Consider the following 19,253-nt stretch of genomic DNA (forward strand, 5'->3'; position numbering starts at 1 on the left):
TCAACTATTCAACTTTTTATGGAGATGTAGAACTATAGCTTTGGTCACATATCTGAACACTTTATGGGCTTAGTTAAATCTCCCCAGTAGGGTTAATTTAAAAAGCTACACAGATGAGCACCGGGTGTTATATGAAAACCAACCTGACAATAAAATATTTAAGAAAAAATAAATAAAAGTGCCAGTCACAGAAAAAAGAAAAGAATACTAACTATCTGTCACATTTTATTTCAAATACATTTCCATATTTTTTCATTTAAAAAATAAATAAAAAGCTACATAGAGTTTACATTCTTTTCTTAAACGTTTGTTTGTTTGTTTGTTTTTGAGACAGAGAGAGACAGAGCACGAGTGGGGGAGGGGCAGAAAGAGAGGGAGACACAGAATCTAAAACAGGCTCCAGGCTCTGAGCTGTCAGCACAGAACCCAATGCAGGGTTTGAACCCACGAACTGCTAGATCATGACCTGAGCAGAAGTCAGATGCTTAACCGACTGAGCCACCCAAGCACCCAAGAGTTTGCATTCTTTAAAGGAGAATGGGCTGTGTTTCAATTTCATGGTTAAATGTGATCTTGGTTTTCCTTTCTCCATAGAAACTGATGAATGGGAGGAGAAGACCTATTGTAGGCTAGACCTACTGATAGTGACATGTATCTGTTGTCTTGGTGCATCTCCTGTTCTCCATTTTATTGGCTTTACAGTAAACAGCTTGAACTAAATGACCTACATATTTAGTCTTCCTGCAGATTTCTATTCATCCTCCAACAGGGAAGTCACAAGCCCACTCCTTTTCCCCCTGAGGCTATCAAAGATGAAAGGCTTAGCTGAATCTTTGTTTCCAAAAGAATATCTAGTATTAAAGGTGATCTCTGCTTGCCTTTTATACATACCTTTGAAGTATCTTGGGTTAGTAAGTTATGAAAACCCATGAGATAGTTCCAAAAAGATCTAAACTCATTCCCAGGATGCCTGTTGTCATGAGCCAACAATAGAAGCAACACCAGAGGAGTACTCTCTGTAGGCTGGACAACATTTTAAGCACTTCACGTAATACACCTCTCTTAACCCTTAACCCTCCCCCTGACCCTATTAGCTATTGTTACCACAGTTCCAGAGTTGCCTGGTGTCTCATTCAGAGTGTTCTACATTCTCTACTCACCAGACACAGGGAAGAACATTCTTAGTCTGTCCACGGAGTCCTCAGTATGGTCTTCTTTGTTGCACCAGCTGTCCAAGCTGAACTTTGCAACCCTGCACAGTGAGAACTGAGTAAGACACACCCCATCCACAGCAAAAGGGTGACTGTGTGGCCAGAAGTCCACTCTGAGAGGTATAACGTTTTGCTTAGAAGTCATGAACTCCAGTACCCCCCACCCTCCACTGACCCCGCACATACAAATACATACAGACATGAGGCATTCACTTCAGCTGCTTCAAATAGTTTATATTAGCTTGCGTGCGACAATATCAGAAATGGAGCATATTTTAAATTTCATGGCTTTTAAAAATTCAAATACTACACCAAAAGTCAACCAAGTGGGTGAATCATTGCATAGAAGAAAGACAACAAATAATAGGTAGGGATTTGAAAAGATCAGGCTGTGGCTGGGAAAGAAAAAACAGCCAGACTTTTAGACAATCAGATGAGTTGGTAGTGCCCAGATGTAGGTTTCCTGTGAGTATTTAATTTTTCTAATTAAGGTTGTTAGGATCCATTAAGCTTTGTCCATGGAAACAGTATCCAAGATACACAACTGGTTCCAAATGGACTTGTTTCAAGCACAAAGCAGGAAGCAAGACTTCAGGATAGAACTCAGAGGCCAAAAAGTATCTCTAACGTCTAAAGGTGAGAGCGTTCTTGAATTCAAGTTCATTTGAGTTATAAAAATTCAACCACTCTGCTGGGGTGGTAGGCTGGGAAATAACATGTTATCAAATGTTATTCTGTATTGTATATAGAATAAGCATGTGCATTTATATATTACATATTGTACATAGTTATAAAGATTCACCTATTATATTTTATAGGTTGTATCCTCAAAACCCTGAAATCAAACTTTATAAGCAACTTAAAGGACTTCCAGGGGTGATTTTGACCCTACTTGTCCTTGACCTTGAGCACAGTCTTAGAAGCCCAAGCAGCCTGTGACTCCTCTGTGAATTAAATGGCCCTTCAGAGAGAAAGAAGGCCCACGGGATGGATGTCCCAAGAACTGATCCAAGTCTGATTGCTGCTAAGGTGGGGTCTCTATCTGTCAGGTCCTGGAATTCACTAGGAATAAAGAAGGAAATGATGTTAGAGTGATTCAGGAGCATTTTTGATCAGTCTGTTCTATTTTATCCAGAACACATTCTAAAGTCAGTGAGAGAATGTTTTGTGAGCTGTTGCATTAGGAGTGTGTTGTGTTGAACGAGAAATGGTTTTCTTGCCCATAAGTTTGCTTCCCTAGCCATTGAAGGCAGAGAGGATAGTTCACCAGAGTTAGCCGAAAAAAATTCTGGGCACCTACTTCTATTCTTAGAGGCTGTGTGTGTGATAACGATACAGAGACCCATTCCAGTCTTATGGAAGGGGGTATATGTTTACAGGGACTAAAATAGTAGCACATTAAAATCAGGCAGGTGCTGATTGGGGAATGCAAAACCATCTTCTCAAAGAGGCTCTGGAAGTTTTTGTTTAAATGTTTTCAGCAAAATAAGCTGTTACTAGGAAAACATGTTGTTATAAATATAAGGGTCCACAGGCTTGAAATGTATCTGGCTGATTTCTCCTTCCTTGTAACTCTGCTAAGCCTACATGCTCAGCAGTGAAAGTTGGATCTCCTCGTGCCCTTGATCACCCCTGGCTGCTGGCAGAAAATGGTCAGCTTTCTGAGCTTAAAGCAAAGTCTTTTTCTTGATTGATGACCCCTGATATTTTAGAGTATGTATTCAGACAAATCTTTGGACCCAGGAGTCTCTTGCATGATATAATGGGCCATCTTACATTCTGGGTGTGAGGGAAAAAAACACATGAAAGTGGACATAAACAGTAAAAGAAGAAACAATGTATTAGTCCAGAGAGGAATTATGGTGGTCACATAGAGTAAGAGTCACTTTGTGACAGTGTTGATGGCCGAAGGACCATAGATGGGAGGTGGACCGGGGTTCAGAGGGACATTTTGTACATAGGTACATACTTATTTCCAGGAGACTTGTCCAATTAAAATTGTCAGAGTCTCAAAGGGTTTTGTGAATCAAGAAAGATTGGAAGCATTGCCCTAGGAGATCAATTTAGTCTCAGTCTTGAAAGATTCCTTAAGTTACAGAAGGTACAGAGGAGGAAGGCTCTCTGAGGAAGTGGGAAAATGCAAGACATAAGCAAAGAAACACTCTGAGAAAAGTGCAAGGCATACTGGAAATGGCGTTAGACCTGCGTGATAGGGACAGGGAATTAATACAGAACAGTGAAGAAACTGAAGCTGGAAAATAGGTAGGAACTGAAATGGGGACAATCTTAAATGAACACTAAGGAGGCTGGACTCCCTCCTACACACCATGGAGAATCACTAGCTCCAATTCAACTGAAAAACTACTGGGCACCTGATATGTATAAAGCAGTATGTGGTATCCTGGTTTGGGGGATGAGGATGGGACAGACATATGTAAGGGAGAAAGGTTAAATTTTGCTCACAGCGTAACAGTAGTTAGCAGTAATTAACATTTATTCCCACACTTACTATGGGCCAGTCCCTGTACTAAATGCTTCAAATGGATTATCCGATTTAATCGTCAAACCCCTATTGTGGTATACCCTATTGGGGTATAAGGAAGTTACATTACTTCTCCTTAGTTACAGCTGGGAAAGGTGGAGTCATTGTTCAAACGCAGGCAGTGTAACTCCATTGTCCAAGCTCTGGAACACTCTGCTGACTGTTCTGGAATATCCTGACTGCAGCCAGAGAGGACCATCACCCCAGGCCTCTCACCAATACCAGGGTATTGGCCCTTCTCAAGACTTCCAGAGTTTACCCAGTGCTATGTGAAGTGACAAAATAAATATTGCATATTTCTATAAGCAGTCAACTGTATTTCAAGACTTGAAAAATATATAGGTGAAAATAGATATGGGTCTATTATGCATGTAAAAACAACATTAATTTTCTAATGAACATATTACATAACCTGTGTACAGAAAAGTGAACACTTATAAGCATACAGCTTGCCATACTTGCACACAGTGGAGGCATCTATGTAACTGGCACCCAGCTGAAGAAGTGGAACACTCCCAGAGTCCCCATGTGCACCTTCCCTGGCACTAGCACCTGGAGTAGCCATCATGAAGTGATGTGCAGCCGGCTTCTTTTCCTAACATTGTGATTGTAAGATTCATCTATATCGTTGCAAGTGGCAGTCGTTTATTTATGTGGCATTCTTTCTTAAAGTAAAACTTGATACCACGATGAAGTTATTTGCATTTTTAGGGACTATTCTCAAGTTTTTTGAGAATGAAGTAGAGTCTCTTCCGTTTGGTCACTTGAATGATCAAGTTTGAGCAATACAGGAGAAAGCACTAAATTTTGTGTTGAGAGAAAGGATTCTAGTCTTCCTCCACCACTCACTGCTGTGTGACCTTGGGCAAGTCACTTACATTCTCTGAACTTCATTCCCTATATTAATAAAGTAAGGAAGTGAGAGTAAAATGTCTCTTGGTCTATCCTCATATGAGAATGGGCTTAACTTAAGAAGGGTTTATGGATGAAATAAAATTTCTCTAAAATAAAATTATTTTTTCTATTACAGAAGAAAAGCATATTTGTCATAATAATTCAAACAACACCAAGCTGTCTGAAGGAAAATTTGATAATAAGTGTTCAATCTTGCCTTCCTAATACACAAAAACAATGTAGTTTGGTATCTATACATCTATACATTTTCTGTTGATACAACCTATGTTCCCTTACTGAGCTTTATGATTGCTGTTTTTTAACGGAATCATACTAATACATTTTATTCTGCAATTTTCTTTTCATGGAAATTCTTTCAAGATTGAAACATATGTTCCCGATCATTTAATGTCTGCAGAATTAATGTGTGCACAGTGTGCCATTGGTGCATGTATGGTTATCAGTCATTCCTCTACCGATTGATACTCAGGTGGTTTCCAATTTTTTTGCTATCACAACATGCTGCAATCAACATCCCTGCACATATACTATTAAACTCTAATGTTCTTATTCTGTATGATAGCTAGAAGCTCTCAGATTGTTTTGTTAAAAAAATCGCTTAGTTTGCATCTCGAAAGTTGAGTTTTGAGCAGATCTGAATGTGAGGTTTGAAGCAAGGAAAGAAGTGAGCTCTTAAACACTTCTCCTAATAGTCCAAATAGTCATGGAAAGTAGAAAGCTGAAAAATAAAATATGAAGTGAATCTTTTTTTTTTAAATGTTTTTTATTTATTTCTAGGAGAGAGAGAGACAGCGTGAGCAGCGGAGGGTCAGAGAGAGAGGGAGTCACAGACTGAAACAGGCTCCAGGCTCAGAGCTGGCAGTCANGCACAGAGCCCGACGCAAGGCTCGAACCCACGAACCGCGAGATCATGACCTAAGCGAAAGTCGAACGCTTAACCGACTAAGCCACCCAGGCGCCCCTGAAGTGAATCTTTAAAGGCTCATGTTTGAAATTGCGGAAGGCTGAAACCAGAAATGTGGGAAGGGGAAATATTTCCCAAAGGAACACTAAACAGAAACATGATTTAATGAAAAATTAAAAGACAAAAAAAAAAATTCCTGCCTAAAATCACAGAAATAAGTCATTTGTGTTATTCTGCAGACAGGCAACTGAGTTGACTGTTTATTTAAATTGGGTTCCACACTAACCTGGAGAAACTTTCCAGTAACTTTTAAAGCCTAATGAGGCATCTTCCCTGACCTGCTGTTCCAGACCCTTAGCAAACCCCCCCCCCCCCCCGCCCAGGGGATCCTGCCTCCTGCAGGCTGGGATAACCACTAGCTGACTCTGGGGAGATGGACAGAGTTATGCTATTTGAAGTGATCAGTATTACACAGAAGAAGATTTATTTCTCCTGTCACTGCTTCACTTTGATGCTGGTCTGGAAAGGATACTTTTCCCTTATCCAGTAATATCTGAAACACCAAAACCTCTCCTACTCCCTCATGAGAGAACCAGATGAAAGCTATTGTCAGGAGCCAAGGGGAAGAAGGGAAATGGGGTGGGGAAAGGGAGGGGGAAAAGGGAAAGGGTCTCCTCTGGAGACCATTGAGAGAGGAGAGGGGGAGGGCGGGAGACCAGAGGGGAGCAACTCCTTGATACCCATCCTGATTGGAAGGAAAAAGTAAGGAAGCTTTTGGCACCACCGTCTCCCTCTGGGTGCAGGCTTGAGTGTCAAAGTTTTATTTCTGGTGGTGAACTGTGTCTTCCTGTCCTTCCAAGTTTTAAGGGCACAGCTAAGGGTTTGCATCTACCATGTGCATGGCACGGATCTACAATAACGTGCTCTTCTTTGCACAAGGAGATAGCGCTACTTATTCATCCTCAGGGAACATGCTGTGTTTTATTCACAGGGATAGTTTTACACTAATGCTGCCACTCTGTTTCCTTGGACTCTGAAGTGACCAGCTGGTCCCACGTGCAGGCAGCTGGTCGGGGCTGCGGAACAGCTAATTGGCCGGCAGAGGGAATGAACCTGTGACCTCCACCTCACACGCTGAGCGCTCAGCAGAGTGTGGTGGGCTCGAGTCACTCAGGGCTGGGCGGTCAGTGCTCTAGCACTGTTAGTTGTGACAAGTCCTGTAGCTACATATCTTCACTAACCTCAATTTTTTATCCGTGAAATAGGAATAACCATTGCTCTCTCGTGGTGTTTTTGAGAGGATTAAATAAGCCAAAGCACATATTTACCTCAGGAACTAAATAAATAAACGCTTTTTAGCACCCTCCAAAAAAATAATAACGTGGCCCCTTTCCTTCGGAGGTAATTCTTAGGTGTGTCCACCCGGTCCAGGAAGCGGAACAGCCAGCCACACTCTGGTGTTAAGCAGCGGTCAACGGAAAAGCCTCCTTCATATCAGTGTGTGTGTGAATACAGAATTTACACAGCATTTAAAGGAATCAGAAAATATCTCTCTTCTACTGCACCCTAGAGAATCCTGAGAATGTCTGAGTTTGGTAAATCTTTTGTCTGACTTCTAGTTTGCATCCCCGTTTAAACCTATCTCTTTATTTCTGGTCTAGTAGTCTATATCTGCTAACGTGCTAAAGTGTTCTTCCCTTTAAATGATGTATTTGTCTATTATGTTGTGCCTTTGTTGGACACCTGAAATATAACCATATTCTTTTATCAACTAGTGGATAGCCTGGCCTTCTTTCTCAATTTCTTTCATCATGTTAAAGTTTTTCATACCATGATACATTTCACAAGACTTTTAGAGAATGCTAAGAACTTTCTCTGCAGAGATAAAAATAATGACACTGAGTCATTTCCTTTGTTGCTCTTTGAAATCCCATATAAAGTTATCTACCAAGTATACCTTGCTTGGTCTAGTAAGCATGCTTGCTTAACATGGGTTAAAGCTAGTGACATGAGTCACTGTTAATTGCTCAAGAGTTGAGATCAGGTAGGCAATCACTGAGTTCATGTGTACCAAAAAAAAAAAATGACTGTAGTCATTTTAAGGAATAAAAGGCACTATGGATACCAAATGAGTGTTTCATAGCATAGTAACATACACTGACAGAGAACCCTGAAAATGCAGAGGCCAGGCAGTTTGGGGTTCTTAATTGTGTTGACTTTCCCTTATGTTGGTCATTGTTTTCTCATTTATGAGTTTCTTTCTTTTTTTTCTTCTTCTTTTCCCCCCAAGCTTTTAATAGAGTCTGTCCTATTCTGAATTCTCTGCTTGTCTGATTTTTAAATAGAATTTGTGGTTTGAATTAAACCTTAGTTTCTGGAAACTGACTTGATTTGAAAGAGATTTTCTTACAAGTTTTTCCTACACTGGCATTCATTTAGTTAGAAAAGAGAAAAAGCTGCACAGAGAAATTGGAGGTAAGTACCTCTTTTAGGATAACCCTCTTTTGTCTCTTGGGGAACTTTCACTAGGACTGTGCTTTCTGGAAGAAGCAAGACTCTAGAAGCAGGTTTTCATAACTTCAGCCATTAAGCAATTATTCTTTAACCTACACCCAGGGCATCTGACCTTCCAATTTTGTGCTTTGCCAACTGCAGGGAGAAACTGCTGAAATATGTCGAGTTATCATGACAGACAAGGCCATATGGAAAGTGCTGGAAAATTCCTCCTTAGACTATAATTGCCTTGATGGGCAGGAATTCTGCCTTCTATTCAACTGTGGAGTGTGTATGGCCCTTAGTGCTTGAGGCAGTGTTCAGGATTTATTGTCCAAGGTTTCAAAGCAAGATTAAAATGGGGCATTGAAATTACTTGCCTGAAGCAACCAATTATATTTTATTTCATTTTATTTATAGGGTCATGTTCCTTAATCCCTGAGTATATAATGTATACACAGGTTGATAATATTTAAAAAGAAAAAGGCAGAAAGGGATATGGTTTGTTTGTGGTCACGCAGATAAAATTGCCTAATGGATGCGTTGCTTCCTTCTAATTGAGCACTTGGTGTCATGGAGAGCGAGCAGAGAGGCCAGCAAACCTCTCTCTGCAGCATAATGCTTCAGGGTAAAGTTCTTTAGCCAGACTGCTTGGGTTGGAGTCCTGCTCCGTAATTTCTTAACATCTCTATGCCTCAGCTTTCTTATCTATAAAAACTGGCCCTAACTTATCAGGTTGCTATGAGGATTAAATAAATTAATACATACACATGTAAAGGTGCTTTACAGAATGCCCCCCCCCGCGCCCCCCAGTAAGGCTATGTAACTCTTAGTTGTGATTATTATTTAACACTCTTCATTGTCATTAAAAATCTAGGAATTTGTGCCATTGGGTCTGGCTCTCCATAATCAAAAAGTTGGTTGAAAATTTAGCCGATTTTCTCTTTTCTTCTTGTTCTTTCATTCCCTTCCTCTCCCTCTGCTTCTTTCTGTTTCCTTTTCTCTTTCACTCTCCACCTAGTGCTCTGGCTTTGTATCCACACCCTGATACTTGATATTTCCAGTATCTCCTTATGTCATGTTTTTAATGGCAATGATGTGGGCAGAAGCAAGTTGTCATGGGGAGAATGGCCGTGCTGTACTCTCTGTGGCTCGAGTATGGGAAGGTAAATGCTTCAGTTATTAGGGGCTCCCACTCCATACCCACCCCCACACCTATATCCAGAGGAAGGAACATTTTTCTGTGCGGGGGTGGCATTCACGTTGGAAGGGGATGGGTGATGATGTTATTTTTGTTCCCCACAAATGTGGATGTTTAAAATAGTGCTTTATTCAATCGGTGTAAGTGACACATAGACTATGTATAGTGGTGAAACTGGGCCTGGCAGGTGATGAGGGCCAGATACAAGAAAACCAAGGGTCGTGGATCTCCACTGATAGCACCCAAGGATCTGCTCTGAGAGTGGCCAGCAGAGAACCCCCATTCGTGGGCTGCCTGGCAAATTCACTTGCACAACTACTGAATTATCTGAAATGGATGTACCTCAGAGCCAGTGAACTGGGACTTTGGCTCCATTTCCATGGGGCATGCCAGCGGGTCACATTTCCTCTCTGAACCTCCCTCCAAGCTGCACTGTACTCATGAAGGGTAAGTGTATTCGTTGTTCTTTTGTGCCTTTTGACTCCACGCCCTGCAGGTCTGGAATTCAGCCAGCGAAACCAAATCATGAGGCTCCAGCTCAGGCTATATTTAATTGAAGGTTTATTGTCTTGCCACGGTTTCAGAAGTTTAAGGAACTTTTTTTTGAGATCGAATGGATACTGTAGGAATTTGAAGCAGTGTTAATTTTGACCCCATGTGCTCCTTTTTAGTGACTACAATGAAAAGTTTATTTAAAGTGTTATGTCTGAAGTCTTTGAAAATTGCTCTTTTATATACTGCAAGTCCGCACGGTAAGGATTCTAGAAGGGTTTCTGTTTTGAAACAAACAGATTATGTTTTCTAGAGTGTCACTCTGGAGAAAGAGGGATGGCATATTTTATTCCTATGAAAAGTTTCATTACCAGAACTCATCTGATTTGAGATGGAAGAAGAAGAAAATGCATACATTTTGAGGCAAGCATAAAGCCTCCCATATGTGTAGGAGGGATTTTGAAATCTCTCTGGATTGTCCTGAATTCATTTGAAATGCAACGCGGAATTTGAATTTTGTTGAAGAACAAGGGGGGAAAGCCATTTGATCAGATTGGGGAGTGAAAGATGGCAGTGAGTAAAGACTAATTTCATACTTGCTAGACATGGCTATAATAGATTACATAGAGCATTTGGTTGATTTGAATGAGAACCCACATGCCTCCTCCACCCTCCACCTTCCCTTTTCATCGCAGAGCCTCCCTCTCTCTATCCTCAAGTGTGGTTTCAGTATGACTAGGGAATAGACACTAAAAATATTTCTGGAATGACGTGACCCACTCTCGCCCCATCCAGGAAAGGGACAAGGCTTCACAAGAAACAGCACATGCTTTCCTTTCATTTCTGGAAGTCCCTGGGTCGACCTACAGATGCTGCTCCTTCCGTGGCCGATGGCATTCAGACTCCTGGCCGCAGAGGGTGCCAGACAAACAACTGGACGGGACAGCTCCGCCACGGGAAGCCGGCCACAGTCTCGGCCGGAGCAGCAGCCCCCCGGGCCCAGCCCACCTCTGCCACCCCGGCCAGGAGCCTTCCCGCCTCCCTCAGTCCTGCCCCCGCCGCGCCCCAGGGGCTGAAGACCGCGGTGGGGCCTCCAGCCTTGGGGCCGGTCCAGGCACGTGGGGCCCTGCTCGGGGCCACTGTGCAGCCCCTCCGGGGCCAGGGAGGGGCCCGGGACGGCCCCAGCGCTCACCGCTGTCTCTTCCTGTCGCTGAAACTTAGGCAAGGGCTCCGAATGGAAGCCGCCGCTCCCAGGCCGAGTCCGCAGGCCGGACCGAAGGAGGTGGGCGACGACCGCCCGGAGAGCGGAGCTCAAGACCCGGAGCTCAGGCAGCAGCTGCGGCCGCGGCCCAAGCCCGCGGCCTGCTCGCAGCGAGCAGCCAGCTACGTGGAGCTGTGCGCCTCCGCTGCGGCCCAGGGGGGCAGCGCCGGCGCCGGGGGACTCGCCCTGGAGCGCTGCCCCGGAGATCAGGGGGCTCCGAGGAGCCCCAGGCAGGAAGCCCACGAGGAGCAGAGCCTGGGAGAGAGCGAGGCTCCGGCCCCCCCGAGGAATCCTGCTGCCTCGGAGCTCTGCAGACACCAGCTCTCCCGCACGGATGCGAGCAGCGACGGCTCCCCTTCCTCCCCTTCCTCCTCCCCGGTGGACAAAGCAGAGGAAGGTGGCCTTTCCAAGATGGAGGACACCACGACATCAACAGGGGCGCTGGCCACCTCGTCTTCGTCTTTAGGCTTTGAGAGTGACAGTGGCGAGAGCGCAGTGAGCTGCCAGCCCAGGGGGGGAGGAGGGGGGGCCAGGGCAGGCGGCGGCGGAGGGGGAGGAGGAGATGGAACAGAGTGCAGGGACATTATTGCCAAGTCTCAGGGCTGCAGGGACCCCCCCCAAAATGAGGAGGCCCACTACATCACCACCCACGAGATCCAGCTGAGTGAGGTGGAGCAGGACATGGATTTCGACGTGGGACTGGCCTCCCGCTGGGATTTCGAGGACAACAACGTGATCTACTCCTTCGTGGACTACGCTTCCTTTGGTGGCAGCGACGAGACCCCGGGGGACGTCAGCACCGCGACCGAAGAGGACGACGACAACAGCTGCTACCTCAGCACCACTCCTAGCACCCACGCCGCCCGGACCCCGAGCCCCACCAGCAGCGAGCCCGCCCGCCCCAGCGCCGACAGCAGCGGCCGCCACACCAGCAGCACGGAAGTGGGCAGTGGCCCCTCTGACAGTGACCCCACCCCCCCACCCACTGGGCCTGGCACCGCCACCCCGCGCGAGCCCTTGCACGAGCCCCCGGAGGCAGCTCCAGGGGCGGCCGCCGCCGCGAGCAGCAGCTGTGGGAGTGCAGCAGGCCAGATCCTCCTATCAATCAAGCCGACTTCCCGGGCTATAAATGAGCCTAGCAACGTGCGTGCAAAGCAAAACATTATTTATGCTGCCAAGCATGAAGGCGACATGAGCCTCCGCGTCTCTACAGCTGCTGAACACAATTCAAGTTCACTGAAGCAAGACCCGGCTGCAGCCGTGGCTCAGGACCATGCGAAGAAGTTCATCGCCGTGCCTGCCCGCCTGCAGACCCGGTGCGGGGCCATCCGGGCCAAGGAGCTGGTGGACTACTCGAGCGGGGCCTCCAGTGCCGTGAGCGAGCTGGACGATGCCGACAAGGAGGTGCGGAACCTGACCGCCCGGGCCTTCCGGAGCCTCGCCTACCCCTACTTTGAGGCCCTGAACATCAGCTCCCGGGAGTCCTCCACGCTCTCCGAGGTCGGCTTTGGGCGGTGGTCGACCTTCCTGGACTTGAAATGCGGAGGCGTTGGAGCCAGGGTGGAGCAGAGCCTCCTGCGGAGCAGCGCGGCCTCCGTGGCCGCAGGTCTGAGGAAGGGCGGTGGGGCCGGGGCGGCCGCAGACCAGCTCTACATCCAGGCCAGGAAGTCCCAGACCAAAGCCTTGGAGTTCGTGGTCAGCAAGGTCGAGGGGGAAATCAAGCATGTGGAGACCCCGCTGTGTTTCCAGAAGCAGGTGCAGACGGGCTCCCGCGTGGTCACCCTTCTCGAGCCCACGAATTGTCGCAGCGAGAGCAAAGCCAGTTCAGCCGCCGGGCCCTGCAGGACGGCCAAGGGCTGCAGCAGGGGCCCCGGGTCGGTGTGCACTGACGACGGCGCAGAGGCCTCGGAGAGCAGCAAGCCTGCCTCCCGCGCCGACGGCCCCCGCAAGAAGTCCAGGTTTGCCTCCAGTCTGCTCAAAAATGTCATCTCCAAGAAGATGCAGCGGGAGCACGAGTTCAAAATGGAGAGGGGAGAAGTCACCGACACGTCCCACCATAACCTGTCCGGCACCCCCAGGGAGGCGGCAGAGGGCCCCGCTCGGGGCGAGAAGCAGCGGGAGAGGGGCTTGCAGAGGCAGAGTTCTCGCCACTCAGAGGCCGGCTCCGAGTACACGGTGGTCAGTGTGTCCGACGCAGGCGCGGAGGGGTCCGTAGCCGAGTCTAAATCCCCAGTTTTCAAAGCCAGCGCTCCTCGGGAGAGCAGTGCAGTCTCCGGGCGAAGTTTCCCGGATGGACAGGAAGAGGTCTGCGAAATTAAAAAGAGTGCATCAGAGACCGTCAAAGGCATCTTCCTCCGGAGCCAGAACAGTGCATTCCGGTCCTGGAAAGACAAGGAGGCCGACAAGCGGGAAGAAAAAGCCCCCGTCGGGAAGCTGAAGCTTCCCAAAGGGGGCGACTGGAGGGCTGATCTTGGAGAGATCTCTGCCAGCAAGTCCACCATCATGTCTCGCCTTTTCGTCCCCAACATCCAGCAGACGCCCAAGGACAAGCAGCCAGGGAAGCAGGCTACCAAGTATCCTGCTGCCCAAGCCACCTCCACGGCAGTGATTCGGCCCAAGGCTCCCGAAATCAAGATCCGCCTGGGGAGCGTGCAGCAGCCAAGCTCGGACTTCAACATTGCCAAGCTGCTCACGCCCAAACTGGCCAGCGGCAGCGCTTCTAACCTCTTCAAGACCGCCGAGGACAACAGCAGAGCACAGCAGAAACCCTTCCGGGGAGACAACCTGGAAAAAGTGCCCCAGTTCCAGGTGAGAGACGTCAGAGACAAGTCCAAGGCCCAAGGCCCCCTCCACCAGGTGAGAGACGTCAGGAAACTAATCAAAGGGTCAGGGGATAGCAGTGACAAGGGCAGTGTTACCCCAGAGCAGGGGCTGACGGGGCCCAAACCCAGGCAGCTGGCTGCTGCAGCTGGCGGATCCAAATCCCTTTCCCCCATAGTGATTACGTGCCAGGCCGTGGTGAGCCAGAGGGAAGACGGCATGGACCGAGAGCCCAGGGAGAACACAGGCAAAGGTGGCAGCGGCAGGGTCTTGAACTCCACCTCACCAGAAGGGACCGTCTTGGTCCATAGGGCATCTGGCAGGCTGCCTGTGGCCACCATTGCCCCCAATAAGCCTGAGCAGGGGTCTTACCTGCCCGTCCTCAAGATCGTCTCCAAGGCTTCTGCTCAGAAGACCCCAGAGAAGGCCAAGGAGGAGGAGGTCAAGGAGGAAGGGAAAGCCCCGAAGCCGTCTCGGAATGCTCTGGAGAAGCTGACTGCCGCCGTGAGGTCCATGGAAGAGCTGTACAGCTTCAATAGGAACGAGTGGAAGCGCAAAAGTGACCCTTTGCCCGTGATGATGGACAGCCATGTCCTGTCGCTCATTGCCAGTGAGGAGAGGGAAGGGACTGCGGGGGCTGAGGGGGACCCGGACAAGCTGGCCAAACGACTGGGGGAGCCGGAGGAGCGGGGCGCAGGAAACAAAGGCGGTGTGGTCCTGCGTGGGGGCCCTGCCGAACGTCTGCAGCGGAGAAACTCCAACCCTAGCATGGAGAGCGTGTCTGCCCGGGCGGCCGCCTTCGAGAACCTGGCCAGGGAGAGGCCTCGATCACTCTATATCCCCCCAGTGCACAAGGATGTGGAGAGAACCCAGCCCCTGCAGCCGCTCCCCCCACTCCCCGGCAACCGCAACGTGTTCACGGTAGGTGCCAGCAGCACCCAGAAAACTGGGGGTGTCGCTGGCAAGTTCCCACAGGGGCCTTCGCCAGAGAGCCCTTCAGCAGCAAAGGGCATCAAATCACAGGGACTCCGGTCCCTCAAGATCTCTCCTGCCACGCGGGCACCTCCCGAAGAGGTGGCCAATAGGAAAGCTGGCAGCAGTTTGGACAAGAACAATAGTGACTGTGAGAATTACCTGACCATCCCCCTTAAAGGAAGCTCTGCAGCTGCAGAGCTCCAGGGCAGGCCCGGGGCAGGCAGGGAGGGGCCGCCCGCCTCCTCTGCGGCCACTCTCTGCAGCTTGCCCCCGCTCAGCGCCCGCAGCCAGGTCCCCAGTAGTCCCAAAGGCTCTCAGGTCAGCGCAACAGGCCGGCCAGCTTGGCGTACCAAACCCGACAACCCCAGGGAGACAGTAGCTGCCCCCGCAGGGCCCCAGAGCCCCGAGCATCTCCCCACCGCCATCTACCACCAGCAGCCACTGCCCTTCGCTCTGCAGGGAGCCCAGCCCCAGGTCCTCTGCTTCTCCCCACCCAGCATGCCAGCCCCAGCTCCTGCAGGCCCGGCCGCAGTCCCCACAGACCCCTTCCAGCAGCCACAGCCTCAGCAGACCCAGCGCAAGATGCTCCTGGACGTGACAACTGGTCAGTACTATCTGGTGGACACACCAGTACAGCCCATGACCCGAAGACTGTTTGACCCTGAGACAGGGCAGTATGTGGATGTGCCGATGACCTCCCAGCAGCAGGCTGTGGCTCCCATGTCCCTCCCCATGCCTCCTTTGGCCCTGAGTCCTGGGGCCTATGGACCCACCTACATGATCTACCCAGGTTTTCTGCCCACCGTGCTGCCCACCAATGCCCTGCAGCCCACGCCGATTGCTCACACTCCAGGGGGCAGCGACCTCTCCTCCATGGCGGCAGAGCCCCCCAGCAAAGAAGCAGCTGCGACATTCACTGAGGCCCCGTACTTCATGGCCTCTGGTCCGTCTCCTGCGTCCTCTTCCTCCTCGGCCGCAGCAGCCACATCCCAGCTCGTGGGGGCCAAGGGCTTCGCCCAGCTGCACGGCAAGCCTGTCATCAGCATCTCTTCACAACCCCTGGGGCCGAGGATCATTGCCCCCCCCTCCTTTGATGGCACAACCATGAGCTTTGTGGTAGAACACAGATGATGCGCAGTCACCAGAAAGCAGAATGGAGCAGCTGCTGGTGAGTGGATGTTACTCTGATAATCAGTTGTAAGGGATTAAGAACAATCCTGTTGCTTTGTGTTTGAAGTCACAGAGGAGGCGGTCTGTAGAAAGGGGCATTTGGGGAGAAGAGAACAAATCCCTACCTAAATTATTAAGGAGCTAATTTTCTTACCAAGTTTCCTCTACTTCCCACAATCCCCACAGCCAGCCTTTCCCCCTCTGACCTTTTCAAACTGCCTGAGTGTTTTTCCCACCACTGAGTAGGAGGGAAGTGAACCTTAGATCTGTCAGGTTAGCCTTTGGTAAGGATTGGCGGGGGGAAAGAAATGAAAACCCGGTGTGGATTGTGTGGAGTGAGCTTCCCTCTATTCCTGGCAGCCCCCATGACAGAAGGCATGAATATTCTGAGATCACTGGGAACAGTGGTACTCAAGTAAGAAGAATCACACTGACATGTTCTCATTTAGGAGGTTCCCTAAAATCTGTAGAAAGGCTTCTCTCCCCCATCTTCTTTCTCTTGAAATTTCTTATATAAAGGGACTCTATTTTTTAAGCTCTTGTTTTTCTGTTTTCAGATAAGTAGAGTACTTTTTTGTAGGAGGAGTTCAAGGTGTTTAACATACTTAGACGCGCGCGCGCGCACACACACACACACACACACACATGCAAACACTCGACCTCTGTGAAAAGGGGGATATTCTCCAGCTGCAGTGGCTCCTTGGATGGGCTGCTGGGTTTGATCCAGTCTGATCAGACTGAATCCACTATGCGCAGCTGCTAATTCCCGTAAGACACTCACTTTCACATCGGCATTCTGTCCCTTTGGAAAATAATTAACCTCCGCTTGCCCCTGCCCAGAAGAAATCAGATGAAGCAGATTCTTAATATGTGAATTAGTCCAAATTCAGACAGGGATCTTTGCTGTAAATACACTCCATGGAACTTGATAGGAAAAGTGAGTCTGGCTTGTCTGAACCAGGACATTTCAGGTCAAACACATCAGACAGGAACAGCGTTCATTGCAGCGCAGAGGTGTCAGCAGTGTGGGGACAAATTTGCCCCCTCATTTTCCTCTTTGCTTCAGTTTAGGATGTGTTGGCATCACATACTCTTCTAGGCCTTTCACTTTTTGGTAAGATCATCCTGAACCCAAAAGGGAGGTGGAGAGGAGAGAAGCCATTTCTCTGCCTATATGAAAGAAAGAAGCCATTTCTCTCTTTTCTGAACTGAAAAGGAACAGAGGAGCATTGCTTCTTTGTGCCATGAAAGGGACATGTTAAGTTAGGAAGTAGGATCATTGAAATAGGTTCACAGTTTCATCTTCTCACCAGCTGTGTGTTCTTGGGGATGCAAACTCTTCAGCACTCATGACACTCATGTGTCAACAATATCTATCCTTAGGGGCGCCTGGGTGGCTCACTCGGTTAAGTGTCTGACTCCTGATTTAGGGTCAGGTCATGGTCTCATGGTTCGTGAGATTGAGCCCCACATTGGACTCTGCGCTGACAGAATCCTTAGGATTCTTTCTCTCCCTTTCTCTGCCCCTCCCCCACCTCTCAAAATAAAGAAATAAACATTAAAAAAAAATATCTTGGCATGCCTGAGTGGCTTAGTTGGTTAAGCGTCCGACTTCAGCTCAGGTCATGATCTCACCATTCATGAGATCAAGACCCGTGTCAGACTCTGTGCTGACAGCTCAGATCCTGGAGTCCTTTCTCTCTGCCCATCCCCTACTAGCTCGCTCGCTCTCTCTCTCTCTCTCCCCCTCTCAAAAATAAATGAACATTAAAAAAAATTTTTTTAAATATCTACTCCATAAAATTTACCTGAATGTCAGGTGACATAATAGTATATTGCAAAGGATGAAACATTTTTCAAATTCAGAGATTGTTACTATGCATTACATTTATTAGACTTGTAGACATTAGGCCATTGTTCAAAACATCCTTGGGTCTTTCTGTAAAAATTCTCTCGTTTTCCTTGCACTCTAGAAACCGAGAACTTGAATTCTTCCTCTCTGTGCGTTTGCAACAGGCGTTTGATGATCACAAAGAGAGGGGGGTGGGGATTAAAGGTAAATAATGCCTCTTTTATTCAATGTAAAAAAAAAAAATTCAGTCTGCATATGGAAGAGGCTCAGAATTCGACTGGTAGTTTTGCAGAAAGAAAAGAGTAGCCTCTAGGCAATAATGTTTTAAGCCTCTGGACAGGTGGTGTGTTTACCTAAAGCTATTTTGGGGCAGCTAATCCTGTGAGGCCTTTGTGTGAGCCCTGGAGGTACAGAAGCCAGGGGAAGGGAGGACAGGCCCCAGAGGAGGGTACCCGGGCACACGCCTGCATAGTGTCCCTGTAGCAGCTGCCTCTGGCTTCACTCCTGCCTGCTGAGTCTGGAGAGATTAGGCATGGAGTTGTTTCCATCAGACACAGATAGAAATCATAATTTTTAGTGTTTGAGATCTGAACAGTAATTTTTTAAAAAAGGTTATCCCTTTTGAAAGCATGGTCTTTTATTTTAGTCCACAGCCCTAAAGATAGAAATGCAAAGCTGGCTGCTCGATTTAAGAAGACTTTGTCAGGAACTAACCATTAGCTTTTTGTATATAGGCAAAAACCTAATATCCAAACTCAGATGACTAATATCCTTCCAAACTCATCTTCCTGAAAGTCCTTTCCTGTACTATCAGTCAGAGCCCGACTCGGGGCTCGAACCCACAAAACGCGAGATCATGACCTGAGCCGAAATCAAGAGTCAAACCTTACCTAACTGAGCCACCCAGATGCCCTACCTTCCTAAAAGTTCTATGCCACCTTCCACAGTAAGTTAGACACATAAAAAAGAAGTGTGCTGTTCTTTTTGGTGTGTGAAAAAAATTATAAACATTGTTCAGATATATCACAAAAATTACATTGTACACATTCATCAATGGATACTCATATGGATGGTCAGGGGGAGAAGTCTTGGGAGCTGGTTTCAATTCAAGGTATCCTTTGAATTTGATTTAAAATTCAGAAATTTTCCTCCAGGTAGAGTAGGATTATGGCCCTTTTATAAAAAAAAATTTTTTAATGCTTTTTATTTATTCCTGAGAGACAGAGACAGCATGAGCAGGGGAAGGTCAGAGAGAGAGGGAGACACAGAATCCAAAACAGGCTCCAGGCTCTGAGCTGTCAGCACAGAGCCCGATGGGGGGCTTGAACCCACGCACCATGAGATCATGAGCTGAGCCGAAGTCGGACACTTAACCGACTGAGCCACCCAGGCACCCCTATGGCCCTTTTTAACTAAG

At 48.0% G+C, this 19,253-nt stretch overlaps 1 protein-coding gene and 1 long non-coding RNA gene across 2 annotated transcripts; both read left to right on the top strand.

The window, feature by feature from the left end:
* The first annotated feature begins 1,174 nt into the window (after window positions 1–1,174).
* On the top strand, window positions 1,175–2,240 carry LOC120220782. Its single transcript, XR_005525658.1, has 3 exons — window positions 1,175–1,270; window positions 1,740–1,847; window positions 2,030–2,240. It is a non-coding gene; the product is annotated as an uncharacterized LOC120220782 (long non-coding RNA).
* An 8,344-nt stretch (window positions 2,241–10,584) lies between these two features.
* On the top strand, window positions 10,585–15,945 carry CUNH4orf54 (chromosome unknown C4orf54 homolog). The gene has a single exon (XM_039217952.1). The coding sequence runs from the start codon at window positions 10,585–10,587 to the stop codon at window positions 15,943–15,945; it is 5,361 nt and encodes a 1,786-aa protein (XP_039073883.1).
* Window positions 15,946–19,253: the final 3,308 nt, after the last annotated feature.

The sequence above is a fragment of the Hyaena hyaena genome, unplaced genomic scaffold (genome assembly GCF_003009895.1).
Source record: "Hyaena hyaena isolate Hyena2069 unplaced genomic scaffold, ASM300989v1 scaffold_722, whole genome shotgun sequence".
Classification (NCBI taxonomy): Eukaryota; Metazoa; Chordata; class Mammalia; order Carnivora; family Hyaenidae; genus Hyaena; species Hyaena hyaena.